The following is a 24,048-nucleotide window of genomic DNA, read 5'->3' as shown; positions in this document are numbered from 1 at the left end:
GGTTTTTCTGAGTGCGTGTCAACTGTGCGCTCTTCATTATTCCCTATGGCCCGTGCTTGAAAGTTACACAATTTGGTTCTGATTCCCTCCAATATACTTATTATGATACATTGAAAGATGCAGACGAACGATCATTTCATTGCCATGGCCAGAGGACAGGAACGGTCCTAGTGTGATGAGTTAGACCGGATCACGAAATAAGGAAGGTAAGAAGTCCTCGCCTCTTGTATCGTAGCCATCTAGGGTCAGTACCAAACTTTTTATTGTTGGCTTTCTCAATCAGAGGTACACCGGATACCTATAAGATCGTAAGTCGTAGACAGAGAAAGAACAATAGCGTACAACTCACTTTAGTGAGTAAGAGATAAGTCAAGAGCGGGCTGATGGTGGAGAGTGCGATCGCTACCCGCGGAGAACTTGAAACTGAGAGACTTCGAGTCGAAAGGATCCAAATACCGGTCCATATACCTATTTCACCCAAATAACTGAACGAGAATAAATAAAATACGTCAATTTGAGAGCGCAGGGTCTTACTTGGGATGTCGACTAATGCTCCAGACACCGTTGCTAATGAACTTTTCATTATGTTTCATGTTGTCTTTTGCACGTCTCCATTTTGACTTTTGGTAGTCGGCGAGAACCTCGAGGACAAGGGAGGCAGCAAATAGACCCAACCCGACGAAATCATGGATAGAAAGAGGTGGATGAGCAGCAGAAGGAATAGCGTTGTTCAGATACACTGGCATGCCAACCAGGAAAGTCCAAGCGGCTAGAAATATTGAGGGTGAGATGTGCACACATGTACATACTCGTTCGTAGCTTGAAGGTACCTTGAACCATCCAGGCAGTCGTGAAACGGGCTGGACTACGTTTGATTTTGTCAAACCTGGAGTCACCGCCGGCTTTCAAAGCTCGCTGATTGCCTTCTTGTCAACTTCTATTCCAAATAAAGGACATCGATAGTACTTCGAATAAAAATATTCCCAGTCTTGAAGACCAGAAGCTAAGAGCACCGGATAAAAGTAGCTGACGAGGAGCAAATGTTGAGAGAGCGGGTAGAGGAAGAAGCTCCCTAGCTGCAAAACTATCTCGGAGAGTCGGGTAGTACATCGAGACAAAGGTGGTCGAAAGGAAGCCTATCGATCCAGCAAGGTCATAGTACCTATCTTCCTGAAGCGGCACGAATACAGAGGCAAAAACTGGGAGAAAGGTTATCGATAACACCAAGCATCTCATGAGCCACTTACTACTTTGTATGGCATAAGAAATGGTCAAGGAAGGAATCAATCTTGAAAAGACAACCATGGCTGTATGGACGACGGGTCCGACGTCCGAGCAAACTCTAAGTATTGAGAGTTGTCACAAGTGGCTAGCGTGACACTGTCGGAGCGAATCGGAGTTTGAAATATAAGAATTCAGGGCAAAAGATGTTGGATTTTCCGGCTCGTCACTGCTCGACATCGCGAGCAACGAGCTCAGTTAGGCGGGTTATCGAGCTGCGCATATTTCTAACTGAATCACTATCAAGTATCTCTTCGAGGGGAACATTTTTGTGGAATCTGAAAAATTTACACCCACTTGGCGAGTATTTTCCTTCTTTATTCCGGACAAAATATGTTTATAAGTACCCGTTACCCATCTTCAGGTGAAAGCGTCACGGCGACAAACCTGACATAAAATCAGCATCTGCGACCAACAATTATTCGAAATAAATACTTCAGTTCCAAGGTTCTTCAAGTCGAAGAGTGTGAATTGTCACGGTTAGGGCGAAATCGTTACATAGAAGAAGATCAGGAAGTCTTCGTCAATTCATGGATAATCCCCAACATTACCAACCTCTTTCTCATGCACTTCATCCACCACTAGGAAGTCCTGGTTTACAACCAAGTACAGCCTACCCCGGTTCGACTCAACTTGTTTATCGTCTCAAGCCTGTTGCGAATGATGAAGACGACGGTTCGGACGATAATGATGAGGGTGCCGTTCATGAACAACTAGATCCTCCGGACAACGATAGCAATCCACCTTCCCCTCAGCAGGGAGCAGCTGTGTATCTAGGCTTCAGTTCTGAGTACAACGTGTTCACTGACGTTCACATCTGTCGTTCTCTAGGCGCATGAATCCACCCCAGCCGCAGACTGCATCTTCCGCACAACATGAACCCGAGGCTAAACGTCGACCTGGGCGTCCCCGCGGTTCCAAGAACAGGAAAGCTCGCGGGACCACCCATCAGACAACTTCAGCGAAGGCCCCCCAGTATGTCCAGGCTCCGACCCAGACAACCCCGCCCCAATTGCCTGAGGTTAATGCTTCTAACCAACAATATTATGAATTCCAGTGGCGCGTCCTCAACCTGTGCGCAGAGTTTTACGGTGCAGCTGAAGAACTAGTTGTACGTAGTTGTGGCCATTTTTGGGTCAATTCTCAAATCTTGAAATAGAAAGCAACGCCGCCGCTGGTAATTGCTCAATGTTACCAAATGGGCCCAGGCAGCAAAGTCGACCCGATCCACATGTTGAACGAAGCTAAACGGAACTGCGATACTCTTGTAAGTCATACTTTTAGATTATCTTCACCTCCAGGGTTGACGTCGAGTCGTGAAGCTCGCTAATCCTTCCCTTCTGATCACATCACCTCCGCCGCCTATGTACCCTTCGGTACCCTCTTTGTATCAATCACCACAGCCAATAGGAAACTCCTCAACAGCAGCAGCACCCCCTACTGTGATAAGCCAGCCTCAGTCTTTTGTTGTTTCCATGGGCGCTCCCCCACAATATCCCGTATATGCCCCACCACCGGCCGGACAGTTCCCTGCATCGTATTATCAGTACCCATATGGGCACAGCTACTATTCCGTTGCAGCACAACATCCTCCCCCCACCACTCAACCAAATGCGGCCCCTGGAGCCACTACAAGCACTGCCGTTGCTGGTCCTTCTGGTTCTGGTAGCAATAACACTTCGTCAGGTGCTTGGTCAGATGAAGAGGTAGAACGCTTGAAGAAACTCTTTGAGGAGAGCAAATCAAATGGACAATCTGGCGAGGCCGGATGGGACTGGGTGGTCAGCAAATGGGGAAAGGGCAGATCAAGGTCAGTAAGCTGGTTTCTCACTCTCTTATGGCTTTCCGTGGGCTAAATATCCTTCCCCTTTCTAGACATCAAATCCTGATCAAGGCGACTCAAATAGGTTTGAAAGAGAGTACATCATCCCGGGGTGTCAAAAGGCGCCGCGAAAACGAGTCGGGTGATGCAGGTAGCCCTACTACTGCGGCTCCTGCCCCTCCTCCTGCCCCTCCTCCTCCTATATCGTCTGCTCCGCCTGCGAACAGTTCATCTCCAGCTCAAAGTGCGACCGCATCTACGCCTGTCGCCTCTCCATCCATACAACACGCAGCACGGCCTCCTTCAAAGCCTCCTTCGGTTTCTGTTACCCCAGCACCAACCGCAACGGCTAGTTTACCTTGGCCGATGCCTACGGTTGCAGCAAATACCCCTCCCATAATACAGAGCACCGATCGGCGAAGTACCAGTTACTATCGGCCTCGTCCATCGGAAACACCTTCGAAACCCTTATCTGGCCCACACCATTCACAACACTCGTACGTGTATCACCACTCCAACGGACGCGATTCTGGAAAATGACTGTTTTCATTATTATTCTGTTTGCTTCTGATCTTCGCTATCGAATTTGATCGCTGTTTGCGTTATGGGTTCTGCGCGTTATCTATTTAGTTACCCACGTTTTTTTGTTTGAATCGTTCGGCGAATGCCTTTTTGTGTTTGTTGTTTCTTTCTTGTTGTACTAACATAACGATACTGATGTAACTGACAGCAGCACGTTCTACTTTACAGCCTTCTTTCTTTCAAAGGTTTCGGTTAATAGCTTACTGCCTGGGTAATTAATCATTTACGCCCTCGGATGGTTCGAGTGGAAGAAAATTGGCATCCTATTGACGGTGTGGCATAGGACTTGAGCTGCATGCTGCGATATTAAACTGTGGGGTTCATTGTTTCGTTTTATTTCCGAACAACGAAAGCACCAGCTGGAACAGCGTTATGTTCCGATGGCATCTCTTGATAACAGATGGGGAATGAACGAGAGTTTGACGTCGGTTTTACCGAGGCGTTTTGGGGAAGGTCCTGGTTCAGGTGATAGGCATCCTAGTCCGTCCAAGCAGATTGGGCGGGGATACTTAACCTCGACCGCCGTTGGTAGAACGTGTAGAGAAGTCGATGACTCCCTAACGTCGGAAACCAGGAAGTCGTAGTAGAGAGTTGGGAGGCGATTGGGAGGTGTGAGCTGCCGGTGTAACAGACTTAGCCTTTTTGCTCTTCGCGACCCCCGCATTCTTTTCTGGGTTCTTATGCTATCCACGTTCGCCTCATCCACTTAGTTATTCAAATAAAATTTGGTTTTCTATGTGACCGTATATGATTTCCACCACACAAAGTTGTTCGAGAAGGGCGACCATGGAGAAAAAATCGCAGAGTTGGGGCATTAATATCGACTCTTATGTGGCTTCTCCAGACCTCCTAAACCCGGCCAGCACTCTTAGCCAACACAAACAGATCAGGCGTGGTCGGCCAGACCTAAAAAGATGGAGATTGAGATGTTTATAGAAAGCTAATAATAGAGAAACAGAACCACACCCATTCACAAATAAGCTGCATGATTTCACGTAAAGACTGGTCAGATTCTTGCAAGCTGTCTTTACTGAGACAATACAGTGCTGATCCATAACAGGTTAGCATCCCATCTTCAGACTTCAAGATGTAAAACCTCCAATTCAGCCCATCGGATAAACAGAAACGAGACTCTGTAATACTGAAATGCCATGTCAGGGAGAGGATAGTGTAAGGCAGGTAGTACCAACATACTTCATGTACTTCATGAGTGTGATTGCTTGGCCTACAGCTTCTGGAATATGGGAGGCGAAGGTCTGTTCTGGGTCCCGGTATTTGGCTTTTACAAGCAGAAACAGAACTTGGGCATTTCTATGCTTGAGGAAGAGCACCTGGGATCCTTCAGGGCGAAGCAAGCGGGCTGGAAGGCGTTGAAAAAACTTGTACAGTGACAACATTTGATAAAGGCTCACCCTTTCTATTATCCACATTGTCGATCTCAATAATGGTATAGTCGACACTCCCTCTTAACGACAGTTCGTATCCAGTGACGGGATGAGAGACTTGAACTTTATCATATCCAGCAAACCTAATCTCAGGAAAAATCACAATCTCTCTCTGTTGAGAAGAGGCAATGGCTGCCAATGAGAGAAGGACTGCATCTAATACCATAAGTGAACCTGTTCCGTACTACAGGCAAATATTCAATATTCAATTTTAACTGAGCTCAAGATGACGCACGTCCATATTCACGCAGTCAAATATTTTTTTGATGCGCGAGTGTAAATCAGCTACTTCGGCTTCAATAGCCGGTGTCTGCCCTCTAATCGATCCGTTGACTTTCTCCGGCTCGAATTCAAGGGGTTTGGCCCTAACACCGGCCCTGTAGAGGTGTATTTCTGTGACATTTGAAAAGTCGACGTTCTGAAATAATGGTAAAACTGTAGTACAGAACGCAAGGAAAGGGCAACATACTGGTTTATTGGTTAATTCGAGTTCAGCATATTTAACTCTTCCTTCAGATGTATTAGCGCCTTTTTCACGTTCGAGGGGCCAAGTAAGTCGTCCGGACTGCGCTTGCGCTTACTGGGTTCCGCCATGGTAGTCGGTGGTGAAAATGAGAATGGCAAATCTTTAGGGGTTGAAAGCGGCCCCCTGACTTAGTTGCCGTAGTTGCCAGCCGTTCAGCATTCAATATTCCTTTATCTCATATGAACGCCTTTCGTAGAGGAACGCCACAGTAGGTTCAAATTATTGAAATAGTAACATCGTTTGAAAACGCAAACCATCGAATAACGGTTGGTGGCATCACTATCCGTCGTTAGGGCCTTGTGGTTGTCGATGTGAGACCTGCTGGACTGCGAGCATAAATAATCAGTCACATGCACGGTGTTTTTCTCGAGCAGGTTCTCCCAAATCAACGACTTCTCTAGTAAACATCGTCGCCAATGAATTCGTCACCCATGCGGATACCCCGTGTGTAATTGCTCTGTACAGGGGGTGCATTTGTCCGTCCGACGAACAACCTAGAGGCCGCCTTCGAACATTACTGTGGATCGCTCCAGGAAAAGAAGCTACCTCGTTAATTTGAGGAGTCCCCAGCGTATTCATTGACAGGATATACCGAACCTATCAACTCTGGCAATGTATCTAGTCAAGTTGGGATTCTGTCAGTACCACTCCTTTCGTTCTCATAACATATTAACTCACCTCCAACACCAAAGTATTCCCGCCTTTTTGGGCGCCCGGGGCGACCATCCTCCTTTCCCCATTGCGTCCGCCGAAATCAACGCCATCCGGAGCATGGCTTCTAGAAAAAACAGATGCAGAACGTGAACAAATCATCCAGAAGATGCAAGACACAGAGGTGAAGTGGGCGAAACGTTGCTGTTTAGCGGTTGTCATCACCTCTATTCTGTGCATGGCGATTGTGTTTATCATTTTGCGCTGTGATAACCAAAAGGCTAATCTTGTACCAGTACCGCTTCCTTGATTTCTTTACTTGATTCCGTTGATCCCATTCGGCATACCAGCCCTATACCGATGCATAGACATCGAACTGTAGTTACGCTCGTTTCGTCTTGTTTTCCGGACTTGAAGTATAATAGACATTGATCATAGACGATGCATCAGTACCGATGAGGCATGACGGTTGTTGAGAAACAACAGAAATTTCCCGCGCCATGCAATCCCAGTGCACGCTGTGACGAGCCTCTACCACGAACCACGACCTGCATGACGCTCTTCCTCCCGCTGGAGGCTGAAGCGCCTTTGCCGACTTATCCATCTTTTCTTCTCAAATCGTCGGACACACAAAACCAAGTATCAAAAGCAATTAAGGCCATTTTGAAGGCAAAACGCGTGGTGGTTGTCTGTGGTATGTGGCGAACCGAGCTCCTTCATGTTATTCCTTCATTTGTGTTCAATCTAGGAGCGGGGATATCTGTTCATGCTGGAATACCTGATTTTCGATCTCCAGAAGGACTTTTTCAAACGTTGAAGCGAGATAATCCCCGGGAGGCTCTGACTTCGGGCAAAGATTTATTCGATGCATCAGTTTTCAATGTGAGTATCCAGTACTCCCTTTTCTACATTTTCCTGTCAGCAAGAACCTGCCTGTTCTTTGTTTTTTGAGAATTCATTCCTTTCGTATTCACCCCTATCTCTTACATACTAACGGGAATCTCTTCTCAGTCGGAACACACAACATCTCTCTTCTGTCAAATGATCTGTCGGCTATCTGACCTCTCCAAATCTGCAGAACCGACTCCTTTTCACAAATCCTTGAAAGCTCTCGACGATTGTGGCAAACTTCTCCGTGTCTACACACAGAATATCGATGCCATCGAGGCGAAGAGTGGCCTTTCCTTCGGTGTACCTGATTTTGAATCCAAACGATTCAAGACACGGCCAAAGGGAAAGAGCCGTGCTATCGCAAGTACCACCGTTGACACTGCGGATATAGATCACACCGCTACGCCTTCTGTTGCTCCTGCTTCCTCGACACCACGTTGTATACCTCTCCACGGAACGCTCCAGAATCTCCATTGCCAAATTTGCAACCATTCATACCCATTGGACGACCACCTATCTTCACTTACCACCGGTATCCCACCTGACTGTCCCGAGTGTACATCTATGGAACACACGCGTCAACTTATCGGAAAACGTGCCCGTGGCGTGGGTAGACTGAGACCCAGTGTAGTGCTTTATAACGAGGCACACAAGGACGGTGAAGGGGTCGGAGAGGTTGTACGGAGAGATCTAGTCGGTTCCTCCAAGGGGAAGGGAAGAAGTGGAGCAGATTTATTGCTAGTTGTCGGGACGAGCTTGAGAGTGCCCGGAACGAAGAGAATGGTTCGGGAGTTTGCGAAAGCCGTTCATTCAAGGGGGTCGGGTTCTCCATGCGGTAAAGAAACTGGCAACTCTTCTCCTCCCAATTCATCATCGACGAGTCCAGCTCCAGCAAAGGATGACGGCGAGGTTGGCCATCCGATGAAGGCTATCTACTTAAATTTGGATTTCCCTGTCCCTACCAGAGAATGGGAAGGTGTGTTCGATGTATGGTTACAGGGTGATGCCCAACAGTTTGGAAAGATTCTCCAAGAGGAGATTCGGAGGGACATTATCGCGAAAGAAATGGCCAGCAATAAAAAGAAGAAGAAAAAGAAGGAAAGCAATGTCACTGTGGAAATCGGAGCCTCGGGATCACCCGTGAGGAAACGAAAGGTTCATGGAGACTACTCTGCAGAGGCACCTAAGCGCAAGAAGACGCAAGTGGAAGTTGTTATTCCGCCCTTTGTTCCTCATCCCACACCTCAGACTGTCACGAAGAAAAAGAACACGAAATCCGTAGCTGGGCCAACGCAACATCGTGGACGAAACATTCCTATTCATTCAGATTACCCTGCATCCACCCTACATCAAGATTCGTACATGTTAACCTTAAAATTACCTGCACGCACTCACCCCATTGATCCTGCCGATGCATATTCCTCTCCGCCATCTACTCCGCCCAAGAAGAAATTGCATGCCATCCCAACCCCCCCTTTGTACGTACAGGAACCCTTTTTCGTAGGTTGCCCTCCCCCTAGTCCAGAGCTGTCGCCTCTCCCTGAAGCTACTCGACCCGGCATGGACGTCAGGAGGTCTTCAACCTCTTCGTTATCGTCATTGTCCTCCCTGTCATCTCTACCATCGAGAGAATCTTCTACATCTTCCGTCACCAGTTCAAGTACAGGTGAAGACATTACAGCCTGTCGAGACCGGGCATATGAAGGTCTTGAAGTGGTGTTCGCTGATGATGATTCTCAACCCTTCTGTGAAGAATGGGATGGAGCGGACTCCTTTCAATTCAAATTCGGTTCTACCACTTGGGGGAACTTTTATTTCCATTCGTTTACCTATCAGAGTCGTATCCAAACCTCATGTATACGGACTACCCAACATGACGGCGGTGGGTGATTTGCTCCTCGTCTCTTACTATTTGCCTCTTGTGTAACTCTTAAGTCCAACCTTGTTTATTTGTCACTTATATATTGGACTTGGATATCCTTTCATTCCTACTTGCATTTATTTTAATGTATCGTAAATTCATTGTTTGTAATTAGTCGCTCTTCGACAAAAAAAACTCCATCCTCGAACACTGTCCCTTGCCACGGCAAGATCTAATTAGAATTGAATGACCTTCAATCTCCTAATTGTCACAAGTTATGTGCAACCCAGGTAGACGCATCGGATATAAAACCAACGGCTTGTATACACACTCTGGATAGGCTAAGCGGCCGTTACAACTGTGGTCGCCACTGTTTCCTTGCCCTTGCCCTTCACGCTTTCAGTTGCTTTAGTCTCCTTTGAACCACTGTCTGACGATGATGTTTTTGCTTTCTTCTTTTTCTTCAGAAGAGCTGCACGGGGAACGAGCAATGTGAGTCACAAGGAAACAGAAAACAGCAACATCGTTCAACATACCGGCAGAGACTGCACTCTTGACACCTTCGATAAGCTCCTGACTCTGTTCGAGGTATTCTGAATCATCGAGTCGATGTTTCTTTCCAGCTAAAACGGGGACATCTCCTGCGCCAGCTGAATCGCCAGCCTTGGACCCTGAACCGGACGGTTGGATTCCCAAGCGACGTTCTAGAGCCTCGAGTTTAGCCTTCTGTGCTTCAGCTTTGGCTGCCAGGCGTTCAGGTTCAGATTCGAGGTATTGAGCTAGCCTACGACGATGAATCAGTCTTGTTTTCGGATGGAAATAGCATCGAATAATAATTACTTTTTGGCCTCCTTGATAGTACTCAACCTTCTTCCACTGAGGTCCCTACACGAATCATTGTTGCTCGTTTTCTGACTACTCATCCTCCCACCAGCCGCCCTCAGTTGCGAACCGAAACCTCCTTTGCCTCCACGTATCGAAGGAGCCAATCTTAGAGTAACGAAATGAGCTTGCATATCGTCATCTTCGAGTTCGTGCAACGACGAGATTGGAGCACGGGGAGAGATGATTCCGGACTGGAGACCGAGTGTTAGCCCTGAGGATGGTAAAGAAGGATATTTCTCTTGTAGGAGAGGTAGTAAGGAGAAAAGAGGAGTGTCCGAGGGAACAGATATAGTAAAGGTTGGGAAAGGAGAGAAGGTCGATATGAGTAAATTGGTGGTCATCATGCTGGCGGCAGTTGGCAGTTGGAGGTTGGTACTGTAGGAGTAAATTGTGACCGAGGCCACAGTCACGCTTTCGATTCCCACGCTACCGCTAACAAAAACAGAGCGTCGGCTTTTGGAACTCTTTTATTTATCTACAAGATACTCTCGAAGAGATAAACTCGAACCTGGGAAGACCTCTACTGCGTCTCAACTTCTCGCTTCAAGTTCAATCCTCCTATCTCGAAGGCGATCTTCCGGTGAATGATTAATGACATGTCGCATCCAACATCCTCTCCGCGTTGGATTATAATGTCTACTCTTTTTGTTCTCATATTCTCTGAAGCACTGCACGCCTGGAGTAGTCGGCAAAACTGAGACATCTTTTAGAGCCCAGTCACACTGGGGTGTCATTCCACCCAAGACGTACCCTATAAAAAAACTGCGAATGAATGTTTTAATCGTCGGTCCGTCTCCTGCCCGGTCGGATCGTTCAAGAACCTCAAGATTTCACCGAAGATGAAGCTTCTACCACAGGAAGATATAAAATGGGGAACAAGTTGTTCTACTCGACTTGCAGCACCATGTTCGCGCTCTATGTTTTCTGGCTTTCGCTTGCTTTTGTCTGCTCAGTAGCTGGGCAGGATGGCTACGCCTCATTGAATGGAGGTACAACTGGTGGCGCTGGTGGTACAACTACAACCGTGTCTGCTGCTGCAGCTTTCGAGACCGCTATCAAGGTATGTGACCCTCTTTTTGCATGTATGTATCCTCTGAGATTTCCCTTTTATTACTGCAGTCGGATGCGCGAAAGACAGTGTTTTTGAAGGGCCCAATCACACTATCGTCTCATTTGAGAGTTGGTACGTGGGTTCAAAAAAGACTTTCTTCTAGCTCGCTCTCCTTACGGAATCTCTCTTACTTTAGGAAACAATACGTCTATCCTAGGTGTTGGAACCTCGGGCGTTATCAACGGGGGAGGTATCGAAATCAACGCGAAGTCCAATGTCATAGTCCGCAACTTGGTCTTCGTCAAGGTCGAAGGAAACGATGGGATTACAATCCAGAAAGGGGCTCATAATATTTGGGTTGATCATAACGAATTCTTCAGTGATCTGGACCATGGCTTCGACTTCTACGACGGTCAAGTTGATATAACTCATGCATCCGACTACGTTACGGTATCGTATAATTATTTCCATGACCACTACAAGGTGTCTTCAATCCGCGATTATATCATTCGATTTACTAAGATGTCCATCAGTCATCCCTGGTGGGAGGCGACCCCAACGGCGGCAAGGAAGGTAAAGATCTTTCGTTCCGATCAGTTTTGCTATCCCGACGAGTCGGATACTGACTGTCATTGAATCCTCCTCCAGACACCGGGAAATACCACCTCACATAGTACGTGGCATGGTATTCTAGTCTGATATATGGTTAAATTGAGTGACATGACATACGTACAATTTTAGCCACCACAATCACTGGAAGAACGTTCATACCCGGACTCCAGGTGTGGTTCATCTTTCCGATCCCGTTTCATTTCCGAAACACCCCGTTAATGAAAAGTTCCAAATAGCCATGCGTTTCGGACACGTACATGTGTACAACAACTTCATGGAGAATGTCGTATCTCAAGGCATACACTCTCGGAGTTTCAATCAGGTATTGATTGAAGGAAATGTGTTTGTCAACTCTACAGAACCCGGTAAGCATAATCTTCTGGATAACAAGGGACCAGATCGATGGTAAAGTCAATACGTACTCCCAGTGTCAACCTATGGCTTTGTGATTCCAGACGACTCTCCAGAGAACCCTGCAGGGGATTTTGAGCCTGATGGATTTGCTAATTTCGGTGCGGGTACGTTGGCCATTCCAGCTCCCCCGCCGTTCCGTCTATACAATACTGAAACGCGCTCCTCGTATAGCCAACGACTTCGGAGGTGGAAAGAACAATGTCACGGCTACTGGAAACTTTACTTCAGTGCCGTACAACTATTCTCTGACCCCGCTGGCCAATGTGCAAACGTTGGTATTGGCTAATGCTGGAGTCGGAAAGATCTGACCGGTGTATTGATGCATAAGATCCTTTTGTACTTTTGTTCTATCCCTCAAAGACTAATACTTGGTCTGAGCCGTTACCTTGTTTCGTTCGACTGCCCAAGCAGGCAGGTTCTGATCGGTCCGACGAGAAGTTTACAAGATGTGAACGGACTTGAGATCGGCTAGGTCAACAATACTTCTCTTCCATAACCCCCGTTCATTTAGCGCTTGGTCTTTCTCGACGTTTACCAAGGCCATACATGTGTAGAATCGGATGCCATTCCCCCTGTCCTCTGTTGGCTCTTCTGTGTCTCGCGATGGGCGTCCTTTCTTTATATTTACGCGACTTCGAACGTCAGGATTCTCAATTGTCATTGGTGGGAGTTGGGTGGACCGCTCCAGAAGCTAGAACCTTGACGCGTAAAACCTCCTGACATCAGGAGTCCATCCGGATAGACACCAACACTTCACGGTAATGTTGAATTCGCGGAAAGAAAGAAAAAAAAATTACGGCTACGGGCAACTTGCAAACGACTTATACCATTTGAACAGCTGGAGCCAAGGTAAGCTTCCTTGACTCTGGAACTATATCATTCCTACTAACCGCCGTAAGACAGGGCTTGTACTGCGATCTCGAGATGGGACGAGGGGGGCTGAGCGCTGAAGCGCTCTTGTCGGTAACTCCACTGTGATCATCACCTCGCGAGGGCCACATTTCGGTTGGAGGAGCCTCGGATACGCGGACTCCAGTCGGTTGATCAATTAGTGAACTCGACGTACTATATCTCTGGACCGTCAATCTGTCGTACTGTACTGTACTGTATTGTTGGTTCTCTCGATTCTGTCAGTCGGCTTCTTAATCGTTCTGCCGATAACTTTTCTGATTGTGGGTGTTACTAGGAATACTAAAGGCACGATAACAATGACCGATTTTTTTTTTCGCCTGGAGGAAGCGTCCGGGTGCGCCCGAGTGTGTGTTAATGATAAGTTTATTACTTCCGAGCCTCGGTGCAAGTGCAAGGAACAGTGTTATTTCCCGCGTTGCACCAGGGCAAAATAAGGTCTTGCTCAGCATCCTCCAGGTTTCATCAGAAAGGGCATGATAGCCACCGAAAGGCATATCGTTCTCGAATGGTACGGCTATAAGACCCTTGGTCGGCTAGGCGCGGAACAGCGCTCTCATCCATTGACACACCTTGCACATGTCCGTGAATTCAACTCTTCTGACCTTTTGTTATCTAGATGTGCATTTGCTCAAGCAGAGGACGGCAGTCTCTATTTATAATCAAAGGGTGGTGCTGGGAGGGTGTGATTATCACTTTCCTTGGTCGACAGCACCAAATGGGCTTGTCATTACCGCCGACAACTGTTTGCCTAGGGTCAGGTGAAGCCTGATTCAGAAGAAAGCCTCGAGGCCAGCAAAAGGAGTATGTTTTGGCATGAGAATAGTTCTTCCTCATATATCTTAATTAACAGATAAAACGGATTAATGACAGGGAGTGTGTGTCCTTTGGGATATGTAAGCTTGTACTTTAAAGAAGCGGGGGTAATGGATGCAAAAATACAGGACTCAGGATTGTCAATGTCGAAGAAGCTTCCCTTCCGTGGTCATCGTCGAGATGTTCATACTCCTCCGCCATTTAAAGTATACGGCGCGCCTAAACCTATCCCTGAAATGGGTTGACCCAAAACATCTGCACGATTGGATGTCGAGTTTTCATTGGCGCGTCTGGTCTTTTCCAGAACTAGGAAAGAGATGACCACTAAATCTATAATCTCTTCTCCTCGTTCATCAAGAATCAACTGAGCAGGTGTCCACTGATATTGTTGTAACCTCACGCTCGGATCTTGATTCAGAACTGGATGTGGTTTGATGAAACGTGCTGCGGGTTTCTTCTTGTCGTTTTCACAGAATAACTAAAAATGATAGGATGTTTCAGGGAATATGATTTGAAGTTTGGGCAGTCGAACCTCTAGTGAAAGGCCTGGTGCATTCCCTTTCCATTTAAATGATCTTCCGGAAAAATCCTGGAATGTTACTGTGCTGATTTGCGAAGCGAATTAGGGGCTTTTTACCGAGAACCAGAAAGAGTATACGTACTCCTTAAATGGCATCATACTCTTCTTCAGCCAGGACCCAACAGACATAGGTGGCCCTCTTCCGAGGGATATCACGTCTGACCGTGTGTCTCTCCACTCCCACGAAGCTATCGTCTCTCCCGCAGTATTCTTCACTCTTGTTGTGGTATGCTTTCCATGTTCGGTTGAAACTTGGTATAATATTTTGCCGTCGTCATTATCGGAGATATTTGTATTACAAGGATTATTGGGTTCCAAGATTAGAACGAGGGGTTCAATATTACGGGAGGCCATGATAATGAGGGCGATGATGTTTGGTGGTGTTGGTGGTGGTGAGCAGGAGAAATAGAGGTGGAGGCAGATTCGAGCCGTCCCTACAGGTGTTGTCGGTACGGCGCTTTTATGTGTCTCAATACGCGGGTCTTGGTATACTTAGCTTCTTTCATTAGACCAAATTTAAAACGATTTGAGATTCAGAGGCTTGCTGCAACACGATCTAGTTAGGATCAGGATCAACAGACCCTATATCCGTAGCAAATCTCGTGACGTACGATGAAAAAACATGAGAACTCTTCATGACATTTGGCTGTATCTGATGGAACAATTTGACGGATGGCCCGGGATTCAAGGTTTGCTAGGGCGCGAGGCATCCTCATTCTGACATCCTACGTGGCGAAAAAAAGGAGACGAAAAATTGGTTGAACCAAGTTCTCGATCAGGTTCCTTTTCATTCAGAAGCCAACGAGCGGTACTCAGGAAGAATGCAGGCCTCTGCGCCCAAATCCCTGTAGACTCGGGTATGACCTGCTGTATATTCGCTACCCGCCTTTTCACCGGTCAACCTCTCTCTCCGATAGTTTCCGTCCAAGCCCTACGTCGCCGTTGTCACCGTTGAGTCTGGTTCGTTTAAGGTCAATGGAAATGTGTACGAGCAGCAACTTTCCCCGAAGAGAAACTAGCATGCAGGTCGTCAGGAGTCTGGAAAACCCGTATGACACGGCTGACCGTTGACGTGAACGTTGGAATTTGGCAGCGAACAATGAGTTCTTGAAGACGGCTGTCTCGAATGACAGCAGACAGGGTTCACCGTTCATGGGACGAGTAAGATTCGCTCCTCGAGGGAACGATAACGTTTGGCATTTAAAACGCAGGCGGTGAAGGACGTAGTGACTGTGTTGGAGTGTGGGAGACAATGTCACATGCTACGGTGCTCTCAATCTCCCAAAACTAAGGCCGTAGCTGTTATCCTCGATTTTCCAAGCAGTCTAACTCCGTGACTATGGTTTCCCACATTGCGTGCAGGCTTGAGAATACTGGAACGTCTTCAACTTGAACGTTTCCCAATAACGGCCATAGTCAACATGGGATACTAAATTGACCTTTTCACTCGACAACTATGTGACTGTCAACCCCCCAATTTGTCTCTCAGGCAACGCATCCAGAGCGTCGGCCTCATTTTTACGTTTTGTTGTCTCTTCTTCAGGTTCCCAAAAATTCATTCATATTTGTTCCCAGACGGTGAGGCTCCGTTCATTTCTTAGTCTACTCGGAACGGGGAAACTCACAAGGCTTGGTAGGTTATGTCAACGCTGTTCTTAGTACCGGTGAGCAATTCCGCCACTTTCTTCGCGGAGTTTCCTATTACTGAAATCGCTATTGGAAAGTTTTTTTACCCATATGTGGTCCCGTTGAGGTGAATGGAGGGTGCTGACAGGATGAAATAGTCCTCAAACGGATCTACGGTCACCGACGCAATCAGTTGCCATTTATATCTCGACCATTAACAGCGTGCCATTGTCGGTATGGTCGCTTTTGGTGCGTGTTGGCTTCAATGTCCTGCGAAACCGGGCATTCAACGTTGTCGTTCTGAACAGGGTGACTTTTTCCCCGACAAAGCCGGTCGCAGGTGGTCAGCCTCCTTCCAACCGAAAGGGCGACTGCATGAATGCTCAACTCCTAGATGTCTGCCACTGTACTTGTTACTGAGTTTTCTGCCTTGCTGCCCTTGCTGCTGCTTCTACCGGCGCCAATCACAGTCTCGGTGGAATGCTTGCCATGTTGAGTGTATGTCGGTAAGTAGATGTGCCTTACATTCACGATCAAGCGTTCACAAGGTTCATTGTTATAGTTTTTTCGCTGCTATCAGCGTAGGCGCAGCATAGCCGTGCGGATCTGTTTTGCGTCTGAGCTGACCGGACAAGAGAGGGTCAACAAGATGGCCCAACATAGGTGGTTTTCTCTCGCGACCATCAGTTCTGCAGTTTCAAATTAGCTCAAGTTCATCTTAGTGTGACCCAAATGCGTAGACACCATGATTGATCTCGGCTTTGTGATTGCGTCTTTGGCCCCTGGTTCTGTTCTAGATGTGAGTTTCCCGGTCCAGGATCCGTTAGTTGCTCAATTTCCCCGTAGACTCGGTGGCGTTAACAGCGTGACAATCATCCGCGAGTGATTTGGCGGCTTGGTCGATTTACGCGCTGTTTCGGCCCTTCTTGTCTCGCTTTAGTGAATCGGGATGGAGCCAGAGCGGTAGAAGCGTGATTCGATAAATTCCATATGCTGGTCCTTAAGCGTTATGGCGTTAGGTTGCAGCCATCTCAGTTGTTTTTGTACGATGTCATAGTGAGTATACTCTCTCTCCCACGTTTTTTACTTACACCTGGTTGGACTCGCGACAGTTATCCTGATCCCTGTGAGATCGCGATTTCAAATCGAGCGTTCTGGTGATTGATGTGAATCCCTAAGTTTATGGTCCGCGGTTGTTGTTGCACTCTGACAGCAGATCGTGACAAAGCGTCACTGGACGTTCGACCGTCATCTTTGGATGGAACGTCGTGCTCAAGTTAGCCATTTTCCCATGTTCGATTCTATGTATTTACTGACATCTGTTCATTTCGCTTCACTCTGTTTTATATACCCGGTGAGACTTCAGCTCTTCGACATATGATACTCATATGAACCGTGGATGTTGACTCGTAAAAGGCACTGTGGGTGGCGCATTCATCATGACTATCTCGGACCGAAGTATACGATGAGACCGTATTCACTCAACGTATGAGTAAATCGGGCTTTCGTTAGATTACCGGGCTAGTTCAGCTGTCATCGGATTCACAATGAGCGGGGCGTACTCCAAGTATGTTCGAATCGATGATCATTAAAAAGCTGACCCCGAACACATCGCTGTCGTGTGTCCATATCCTTCCTAATGCCAGGCGGGATCTTTGACTTGACATGAACATCCGACAGGTGGTCTATGGAATATTCCTGTCTCTTATTAGGTGCATATGTTCACGCCGTGTAGAGGTCCGCTGATTAGGGAATTCATGCTCTAGGCCCGGTAAATAATACATTGCTACTTGCTAATAGAACTAAAACTAGTGCAATTGTGGCTCGAGGACGGTTTATGGGCGTTGCAGCTGCGCTCGAAGTAGGTGCCTTTGTTGGATTCTCGATATGGTTTTGAAATCGATGATCTGGTTTTCAAGCCTCCCTCTGTGATGGATGGTGAGCTTAGTCCCCGATGTCTGGAGCTGAGCTGACAAAGGGCAGCTCGAAATTCCTTTCTAGCATTCAGAGGACCCGAACCTAAGAGAGGAACACCGGTCCTTTCTGGGTCCGTACCTGGCCCTTCTGAGTGTAACATTCTTCTTTATAGGTCAACTGGATCATGATGGAATGTTCGAAGAAGACGCTTTGGTGAGTTGCTTGTGGGCATGTTTCAACGATGAAGTGAAATCCACTGTCATAATAGAGTTATCTCGAAAAATATGGCATGGTACGACACCTTGCAGATGGGACTGGGGACCAGTGACCAGAGCAGATCCTGCAGGTGAGTTGCATCGGTCCAGCATGAGAAAATACCCGTTAGCAGAGGAAAAACGTCAATCACGTATTTATCTTGTAAGCTTGACTTCACGATGTAGTTGAGTATACTCAATTAGCAGCTGACAATATTCTTCGCGTACACAATCGAATTGATCTTTTAGGGTCTAGCGCTTTATTGTCGAGGTATTGGTCTCGAAGGTATTATTGCGTCGTAAGTGAGTCGGCATGATGATACAAGTTGAACGAAACGATTAGCTTTCCATGGCATCTGAGCCCTTTCCCGTTTTCGCAAGCTCTTGTCTAGAAATTCCATAAACAGCTTTCAGGGAGCTTCAATAGTTTAAAAGATAAAGCCCCACCTCAACTGCACGCTAAAATCCTCCTCGATGTCATCATCATCCCAATTGTCCTCCCAAAGTTTGTCTGCACCTGACTTGGCAGCTCCTGGTGCTTGACTACCTCCGACTAGTGCTCCCATGTCAGTTTGTGAGTCATCCCAGTCTTATAAAGGGTGGAGCAGGGCTTCAGCTAATGCCCATAGACAGAAGGCAGAAAATGGGATTGACCTGCAGCAGGGAACTCTTCGAATTCATCGTCTTCTTCTAAAACACCTAGGTGAGGACGGGCTTCTTGTTTCTCTTCTGACTTTGACGGAGCTTTTCCTTCCGTTTTAGGCTTCGAAGTCGACGTGGAGGAAGACATGGTGGTAGTACTCGTATATGTCGCGTTGCAACTGAAAGGACGCGTCAGTGATCACGCGGATCCGTGGGGAGAAACAAACGGACAACAATGAGACACACACACACTACTCTTCACTATCAAACTATTATATATCTACCAGTCCTCTCCAGGCGAGAAGGAGTCATACAATCTGCTACTCAATTCTGCACTACTATCCTATCCCAACTCGCTACTCGGTCTGCTTGGTCAGATGCATAATATTCTCATTGCGCTCGCGTTATCCTTCTCAATTGGACCCGTTACTGCTTCAATAGACTCTGATACACACGTTGAACACGCTCCTTGGCGGAAATCTGAGGTAATTAGCATCGATTCATTGATTCCAGTGCCGTTCTTACCGATACTCTTTTAAGGAGATTCCGAATTCTAATGGAAGGTTTACAAGGCATACGTCCGCCCGTGCGAGGCATCACAGCTCCTATGCCGTCCATTCTATTTCAAGTGCACACCACACTCGTACTCACCTCAACAATATGGATGATCGTGATGTCACTTCGTATCTTGAAGAACCGCTTGACATTGCAAAGGGAAGCGAAGTTTTTGGACGCGTTAATCTCATCGTAAGTAAATCGGGGTTTCAAGCGTCTCGGCCATGTTCTGATTAAAATGCTTATCACCCTTAGAGTGATGGGAGAATTTTAGCACATCTTTGTGAGGACTTGAGCGCGAACAACTCCGAAGTCACTATCAATATGACGAACGCTGCCACATTCAAGCTCACATACTTGGACTTGCCTCAACTTTCCCATAACCACAACCTTGCATACTTGATGTTCAGCGGCACAAGAACTCCATCCTGTCTTACTCTTTCGTGGTCTATTCCAAGATTGACCCTCGAAGATTGCCACTCTCGCGCTCAAATGAAACGGGCTGCTGCTAGCAATAAGACTCAGGTTTTCCGTGTGGATCGCACTTCAAGTTACATTGTTCCCGTGGCATATCGCACGTCTGACGACACAGCTTCAAATATAGAGGGCGCAGAACCCGCTGAGATGGATAGTCCAGATGACCCCGTAGAGTCTGACACTTTTGACACCTCAAGGACAACCGCTGCTTTTGCGTCTGGTGCTTCTCCGATTCAGACCTTTTCATCTTCTGATTCCACTCCTACACCACGCAGTCAAGATGAAAACTTGAAGGCTGCCTCCTATACTTCAACCACTACATCGGAGCATCAATTAACTTCCACTCACTCCCAGTTCACGTGTTGCTCGCAAACGGGCTCGAAGAAGGATTCCGGCTCAGACGGATTCCCCTTAATCCCGAACCACGAGGTCCTAGATGTTTATCCCTGGAGATTTGACAAGTTGGGCGCGGAATGAATGGATAAGGAGAATCAACTTGCTCGTAGACAGTCGTGGTTATAGTACTTCCGCTTAAAATTAGAATGAATCGTGCGCTGCGAATGCGAACCATCCTAAGTAAAATGGGCGCTGTTAACTTCCCGTTCTTTGTGCTCTTGACTTCAAATGTGATACACATGAGTTCTTATTTGAAGGTACTGAAGGTACTGCTGTGGAGATGTAGGTGGTTTGTGGAACAGATCATGAAAGCCGTTTGTACAAATTTCGATACCGTTATCGAAACCATGCCAAATTACAAGATATCTACACGATCCCGTCAAGTCCATACTGGAAAAGCAGGCTGGCGTTGCGTAATTTCACGTCTTTGTCCTCTTCCGGTTCCAATCCATCTTTCAAGTCCCCATCGTTATGTTGATGGGACGACTGCACCTCAGCTAGATCGCGCTGAATCGATTTCTGCACATCCACCAAGTGAACCAGCCTTCGGTTCCCAGGATTGGCATCAACGGCCTGCTTCACATACTTGAACGTTTTCTCGGTGTCAGATTTCTCTTGGGTGTGGAACCCTCTGTACGAACTCTCTTCTCCGGCTTTCTTCTTCTCCTCTTCCTCCTCTCGCTTTGCCTTGTTCGCCTTTTCTTCCGCGCGCTTTTTCTTGGCTTCGTATTCGGGTTTCGCGCTCGCAATCTGAGTCTCCATATATCTGGCAAATGCTGAAAATTCTTTTTCAGGCGTCGAATCCTTTGTAAACTTCTTGTCCTCAATCAATATTGCAATCATTTTGCGTAGCTTTGGGATCTGATCTTCGAGTTTTTCCACCTTATGTGTGCATCAGCAAAAATCCGGAAACGTTGTAACCCCAATACCACGGATAGCAGCAGTTACAATTCAGTACTACAGTTGGGGAAGGTTAGAAAAGTCTTACAATAGTCTTATAACAGTGGTAGAATACTATCAAAATCTAAAGCAACTGGATGAAACTACTAGTATGGGTTTTGCAAGTTAAAATACTGTTATAATATAGTTACCGCTAATGACAATCCGATGGAACAATGACAAAATTTGATGCAAGAGTGATGGAACTTGATACTATTGTAAGAGGGGGTTGAAATTGGTAGTAAGGTACTTAATGGTTAATAGACTATGTGAGGGATTTTGGTCGTACCAGCGAGTTGTGGCCGTTGTATTGGCAGGCGGGCCGGTGCTGCTCAGCGACATTTTCGGTGATAGCTCGGTCGATAAGAACAACGCAGCAGTCCAGATTGTCTTCCCACAATCTTTTTCCCTCTACCACCATTCCCTCTACCACCATCGCTCTTTGACCACTCGATGCACACTTGACACGTCTCCCTCTCTCTTGCCCTCTTTGGCACTTGGTGACAACCAATATGACGTATCTCTGGCCTTCGTGTGCACAGCCAACCCAGAAACATATATAAGACCAAGAAACTCAAACTTGTCCCCCGCCCTTCCTTTCTCCCCTCCATACACTGCTGTCTCGTTCCTTCCTTCCCCTTCTTACCAACACTTTCCCTCAAGCCTGATCATTACACGGCTCTCTGTAACTCATTCATCTTCGGCTCCCAACAAGTACTGAATATTATTGCTTCATGGAGGAAGCTCATAAGGTATGTTGCATGTTCTCTTCAATATTCAACGAAACTGAACAACACCTAGTCATCAAACCCTTCTCACAAGCTTGTACATTAATCTTGAAGCACTCAACGCAGTTGACAGTCGTCGCCACCGTCAAGTATCCCCGTATATGCGGCTAATCCGACTACCCTGAAGGTTCGTAATACGTACCTGTGACCTACAGCGCCAATGAAGTTCATTGTCCTTTACAGCCCACCAGAAGTACCTTCACAGACCCTATGACCATGCTCTGCAGTAAGTGCCCGTCAATTAGACCATGCTGACTAACGGCTATTAGGTCAACATCATCCAGAATGTAATTGAAGCTTCCAGTGTCTATGACGATGTCGCTGACCCACCGCCAGATTGCCTATATGGTACGTAACTTTCATTAATCTTGTCTACTTCTACTTAATGTATTATCAGGTCTTTCAGGGTAATCTGACCGGAGAGCGTTGGATTCAGATATGTAAGTGTCGCATCCTAACATTCTGAGTACAGTGTTACTGATATCTTTTTAAGATGACATTGGTAGTGGTACTGAGACATTTTCAGGGAACAGTTCAACCAGCCGAGCGTATACTTGTGTTTTTGCGTATTTAAATTGAATATAATCTTTTTTGTTATTCTCTTTTCGAGGGTTTGAATTGTTATTATTATTTTTGAGGGCGCAGTGACCTCGAGTTGTCACTACATGATAACAGCTGCCTACTCATTCCAGCTATGAATATCAGTCCCACCGGTTTGAGGCCGAGATAACCTTCACAACCAGTTGCCTCCTCCACCTTTCGTTATGAACACAGATACTCATTGCAAGCCCCACACTTGATTCTAACCTTCCAAACTCGCTACAAGTATTACAACTTGCTACTGGCCACAACTCGTTGGAAACTCCCTCAGGTGTTACAACAAAATAGACAGTTTGTGACAGTCTTGCAACAGTGTCGTGACTGTATTGTAAGACTGTCGGGAGCCCCTGAGATTAGATAACAACGGGCAGCTTGGGGCTGCCCGTTATACCAGATTGTGAACACTGTAACGCCATTACAGCGTATCGGGAATTTTGCTGATGTGGGAAGAGTAGACAGAACGTAGTTATTCAGCATATTGACCTGAACCTTCACTTCTTGGACATGTGAAAGTAGGAATTTCGCGGTGGCAATCTCCAAAGGAGTGTTGCCCACGGCGTTCTCACAATGCAACACCTCCGGTAATGCCTGTACAAGCATTTTCGTCGTCTCACTGTATCCATTTGCAACAGCGGTATGTATAGGAAGGGATCCTTTGATGTTTCGCATGAGCAGACTGGCCTTGTCGAATTCAATGACCACTTGGACAAAATCTGTGCGGCCGTTCTCCACTGCCATATGCAACGGCTAAACAAACATTAAATATAAGTGAACAAAAATCAAGCATGCAGGTCCTTACTGTATAAAGTTGACCTTTCAATTGCTGCATGAGCAGGGCCAGGCTAGTCTCTCGGGGTAACTTCTTCAATGAATGTTCGAACAAGAGGAAGTCCCCTTCCTTCCTTGCAAGGATGTGGTAGATATTCCAGCTAACGATCCATTAGATGTGATCTCCTTCGAGCAATGCATGACACCCACCCTCGTGTGATGTCCGTCTGGACGGGAGAATCAATCTAGGTATGTTGATTTCTACGGTGCGATCACGCTCATAGATCTAATTACCATGTTTAGATGGGTTTCACGATGACTCTGACGATGAGGGCTCTGATACCGATTTGGAAGCATCGATTGACTTCAAAGACGTTGCGAAACGTTCTGCAAAAGTATGATCACGGGTCCCTCCATCCAGAATGCTCCACGACACCAGTGTATATTGGCAAAGAACAGACGGCACCTTGAGACAGGCAAACAATCTGATCATGGCAGCAATCGAGCAAAATGATGTCCATAGCTTTGGGAATGTCTTAAGCTTATACAAACTTTCGGAACCGCCTGTAAAGATATCCAACCACAACCTGGACAACTTTCATCAGGAAAATGGGGTCTGGCGTTGAGATGCATTGACGCCCCATAACCGGGTATGGAAATGTCCACGCTGTCCACACGCATTAACACTCCCAACGCTCGCCAACGCCCCCAACGTGCACCCACACGCGTTAACATGCGTTAGCATTTGGGGACACGTGTT

At 46.8% G+C, this 24,048-nt stretch overlaps 10 protein-coding genes across 11 annotated transcripts; 4 read left to right on the top strand and 6 right to left on the bottom strand.

Annotated features, from left to right (window-relative positions):
- Positions 1-14: 14 nt before the first annotated feature.
- Positions 15-1,341, bottom strand: E1B28_011556 (uncharacterized protein). The gene is made up of 7 exons (XM_043156607.1): positions 1,248-1,341; positions 967-1,199; positions 831-915; positions 535-769; positions 350-485; positions 222-298; positions 15-167 (listed from the first exon to the last, which is right to left on the bottom strand). The coding sequence occupies exons 1-7, from the start codon at positions 1,303-1,305 to the stop codon at positions 137-139; spliced, it is 855 nt and encodes a 284-aa protein (XP_043006394.1). The 5' UTR covers positions 1,306-1,341; the 3' UTR covers positions 15-136.
- A 107-nt stretch (positions 1,342-1,448) lies between these two features.
- On the top strand, positions 1,449-3,960 carry E1B28_011555 (uncharacterized protein). Of its 2 annotated transcripts, XM_043156606.1 has the most exons (8): positions 1,449-1,581; positions 1,646-2,050; positions 2,113-2,392; positions 2,441-2,548; positions 2,604-3,091; positions 3,157-3,600; positions 3,734-3,779; positions 3,834-3,958. In XM_043156606.1, exons 2-7 carry the CDS (start codon positions 1,812-1,814, stop codon positions 3,753-3,755), a joined length of 1,581 nt encoding a protein of 526 aa, XP_043006393.1. In that variant the 5' UTR covers positions 1,449-1,581; positions 1,646-1,811; the 3' UTR covers positions 3,756-3,779; positions 3,834-3,958. The 2 variants fall into 2 exon arrangements, with proteins under 2 accessions (XP_043006393.1, XP_043006392.1); XM_043156605.1 differs by having other exon boundaries at positions 3,157-3,960.
- A 574-nt stretch (positions 3,961-4,534) lies between these two features.
- On the bottom strand, positions 4,535-6,779 carry E1B28_011554 (uncharacterized protein; the record flags this gene model as incomplete). Its single annotated transcript, XM_043156604.1, has 7 exons — positions 6,335-6,779; positions 5,600-6,274; positions 5,366-5,548; positions 5,098-5,314; positions 4,880-5,045; positions 4,652-4,826; positions 4,535-4,591 (listed from the first exon to the last, which is right to left on the bottom strand). Exons 3-7 carry the CDS (start codon positions 5,369-5,371, stop codon positions 4,535-4,537), a joined length of 621 nt encoding a protein of 206 aa, XP_043006391.1. The 5' UTR covers positions 5,372-5,548; positions 5,600-6,274; positions 6,335-6,779.
- E1B28_011553 (uncharacterized protein) lies at positions 5,623-9,161 on the top strand. The gene is made up of 4 exons (XM_043156603.1): positions 5,623-6,293; positions 6,349-7,001; positions 7,056-7,189; positions 7,319-9,161. Exons 2-4 carry the CDS (start codon positions 6,770-6,772, stop codon positions 9,086-9,088), a joined length of 2,136 nt encoding a protein of 711 aa, XP_043006390.1. The 5' UTR covers positions 5,623-6,293; positions 6,349-6,769; the 3' UTR covers positions 9,089-9,161.
- On the bottom strand, positions 9,162-10,332 carry E1B28_011552 (uncharacterized protein). The gene is made up of 3 exons (XM_043156602.1): positions 9,900-10,332; positions 9,596-9,843; positions 9,162-9,531 (listed from the first exon to the last, which is right to left on the bottom strand). Exons 1-3 carry the CDS (start codon positions 10,286-10,288, stop codon positions 9,401-9,403), a joined length of 768 nt encoding a protein of 255 aa, XP_043006389.1. The 5' UTR covers positions 10,289-10,332; the 3' UTR covers positions 9,162-9,400.
- Positions 10,333-10,848: 516 nt separating this feature from the next.
- On the top strand, positions 10,849-12,329 carry E1B28_011551 (uncharacterized protein; the record flags this gene model as incomplete). Its single annotated transcript, XM_043156601.1, has 8 exons — positions 10,849-11,004; positions 11,064-11,127; positions 11,192-11,478; positions 11,529-11,568; positions 11,644-11,668; positions 11,737-11,972; positions 12,036-12,125; positions 12,193-12,329. The coding sequence occupies 8 exons, from the start codon at positions 10,849-10,851 to the stop codon at positions 12,327-12,329; spliced, it is 1,035 nt and encodes a 344-aa protein (XP_043006388.1).
- Positions 12,330-13,930: 1,601 nt separating this feature from the next.
- Positions 13,931-14,680, bottom strand: E1B28_011550 (uncharacterized protein; the record flags this gene model as incomplete). Its single annotated transcript, XM_043156600.1, has 3 exons — positions 13,931-14,224; positions 14,279-14,351; positions 14,409-14,680. 3 exons carry the CDS (start codon positions 14,678-14,680, stop codon positions 13,931-13,933), a joined length of 639 nt encoding a protein of 212 aa, XP_043006387.1.
- Positions 14,681-18,308: 3,628 nt separating this feature from the next.
- E1B28_011549 (uncharacterized protein) lies at positions 18,309-18,980 on the bottom strand. The gene is made up of 3 exons (XM_043156599.1): positions 18,778-18,980; positions 18,571-18,712; positions 18,309-18,511 (listed from the first exon to the last, which is right to left on the bottom strand). The coding sequence occupies exons 1-3, from the start codon at positions 18,911-18,913 to the stop codon at positions 18,463-18,465; spliced, it is 327 nt and encodes a 108-aa protein (XP_043006386.1). The 5' UTR covers positions 18,914-18,980; the 3' UTR covers positions 18,309-18,462.
- Positions 18,962-20,365, top strand: E1B28_011548 (uncharacterized protein). Its single transcript, XM_043156598.1, has 3 exons — positions 18,962-19,250; positions 19,306-19,512; positions 19,576-20,365. Exons 1-3 carry the CDS (start codon positions 19,143-19,145, stop codon positions 20,272-20,274), a joined length of 1,014 nt encoding a protein of 337 aa, XP_043006385.1. The 5' UTR covers positions 18,962-19,142; the 3' UTR covers positions 20,275-20,365.
- Positions 20,366-20,559: 194 nt separating this feature from the next.
- E1B28_011547 (uncharacterized protein) lies at positions 20,560-21,036 on the bottom strand (the record flags this gene model as incomplete). The annotated part of the gene is made up of 1 exon (XM_043156597.1): positions 20,560-21,036. The coding sequence occupies one exon, from the start codon at positions 21,034-21,036 to the stop codon at positions 20,560-20,562; it is 477 nt and encodes a 158-aa protein (XP_043006384.1).
- Between the last annotated feature and the right edge of the window lie 3,012 nt (positions 21,037-24,048).

Source organism: Marasmius oreades, chromosome 7, assembly GCF_018924745.1.
Source record: "Marasmius oreades isolate 03SP1 chromosome 7, whole genome shotgun sequence".
In the NCBI taxonomy this organism is placed as follows: Eukaryota; Fungi; Basidiomycota; class Agaricomycetes; order Agaricales; family Marasmiaceae; genus Marasmius; species Marasmius oreades.
The sequence above is the reverse complement of the archived record's forward strand: the minus strand, read 5'-3'. Positions and strand labels throughout refer to the sequence as shown.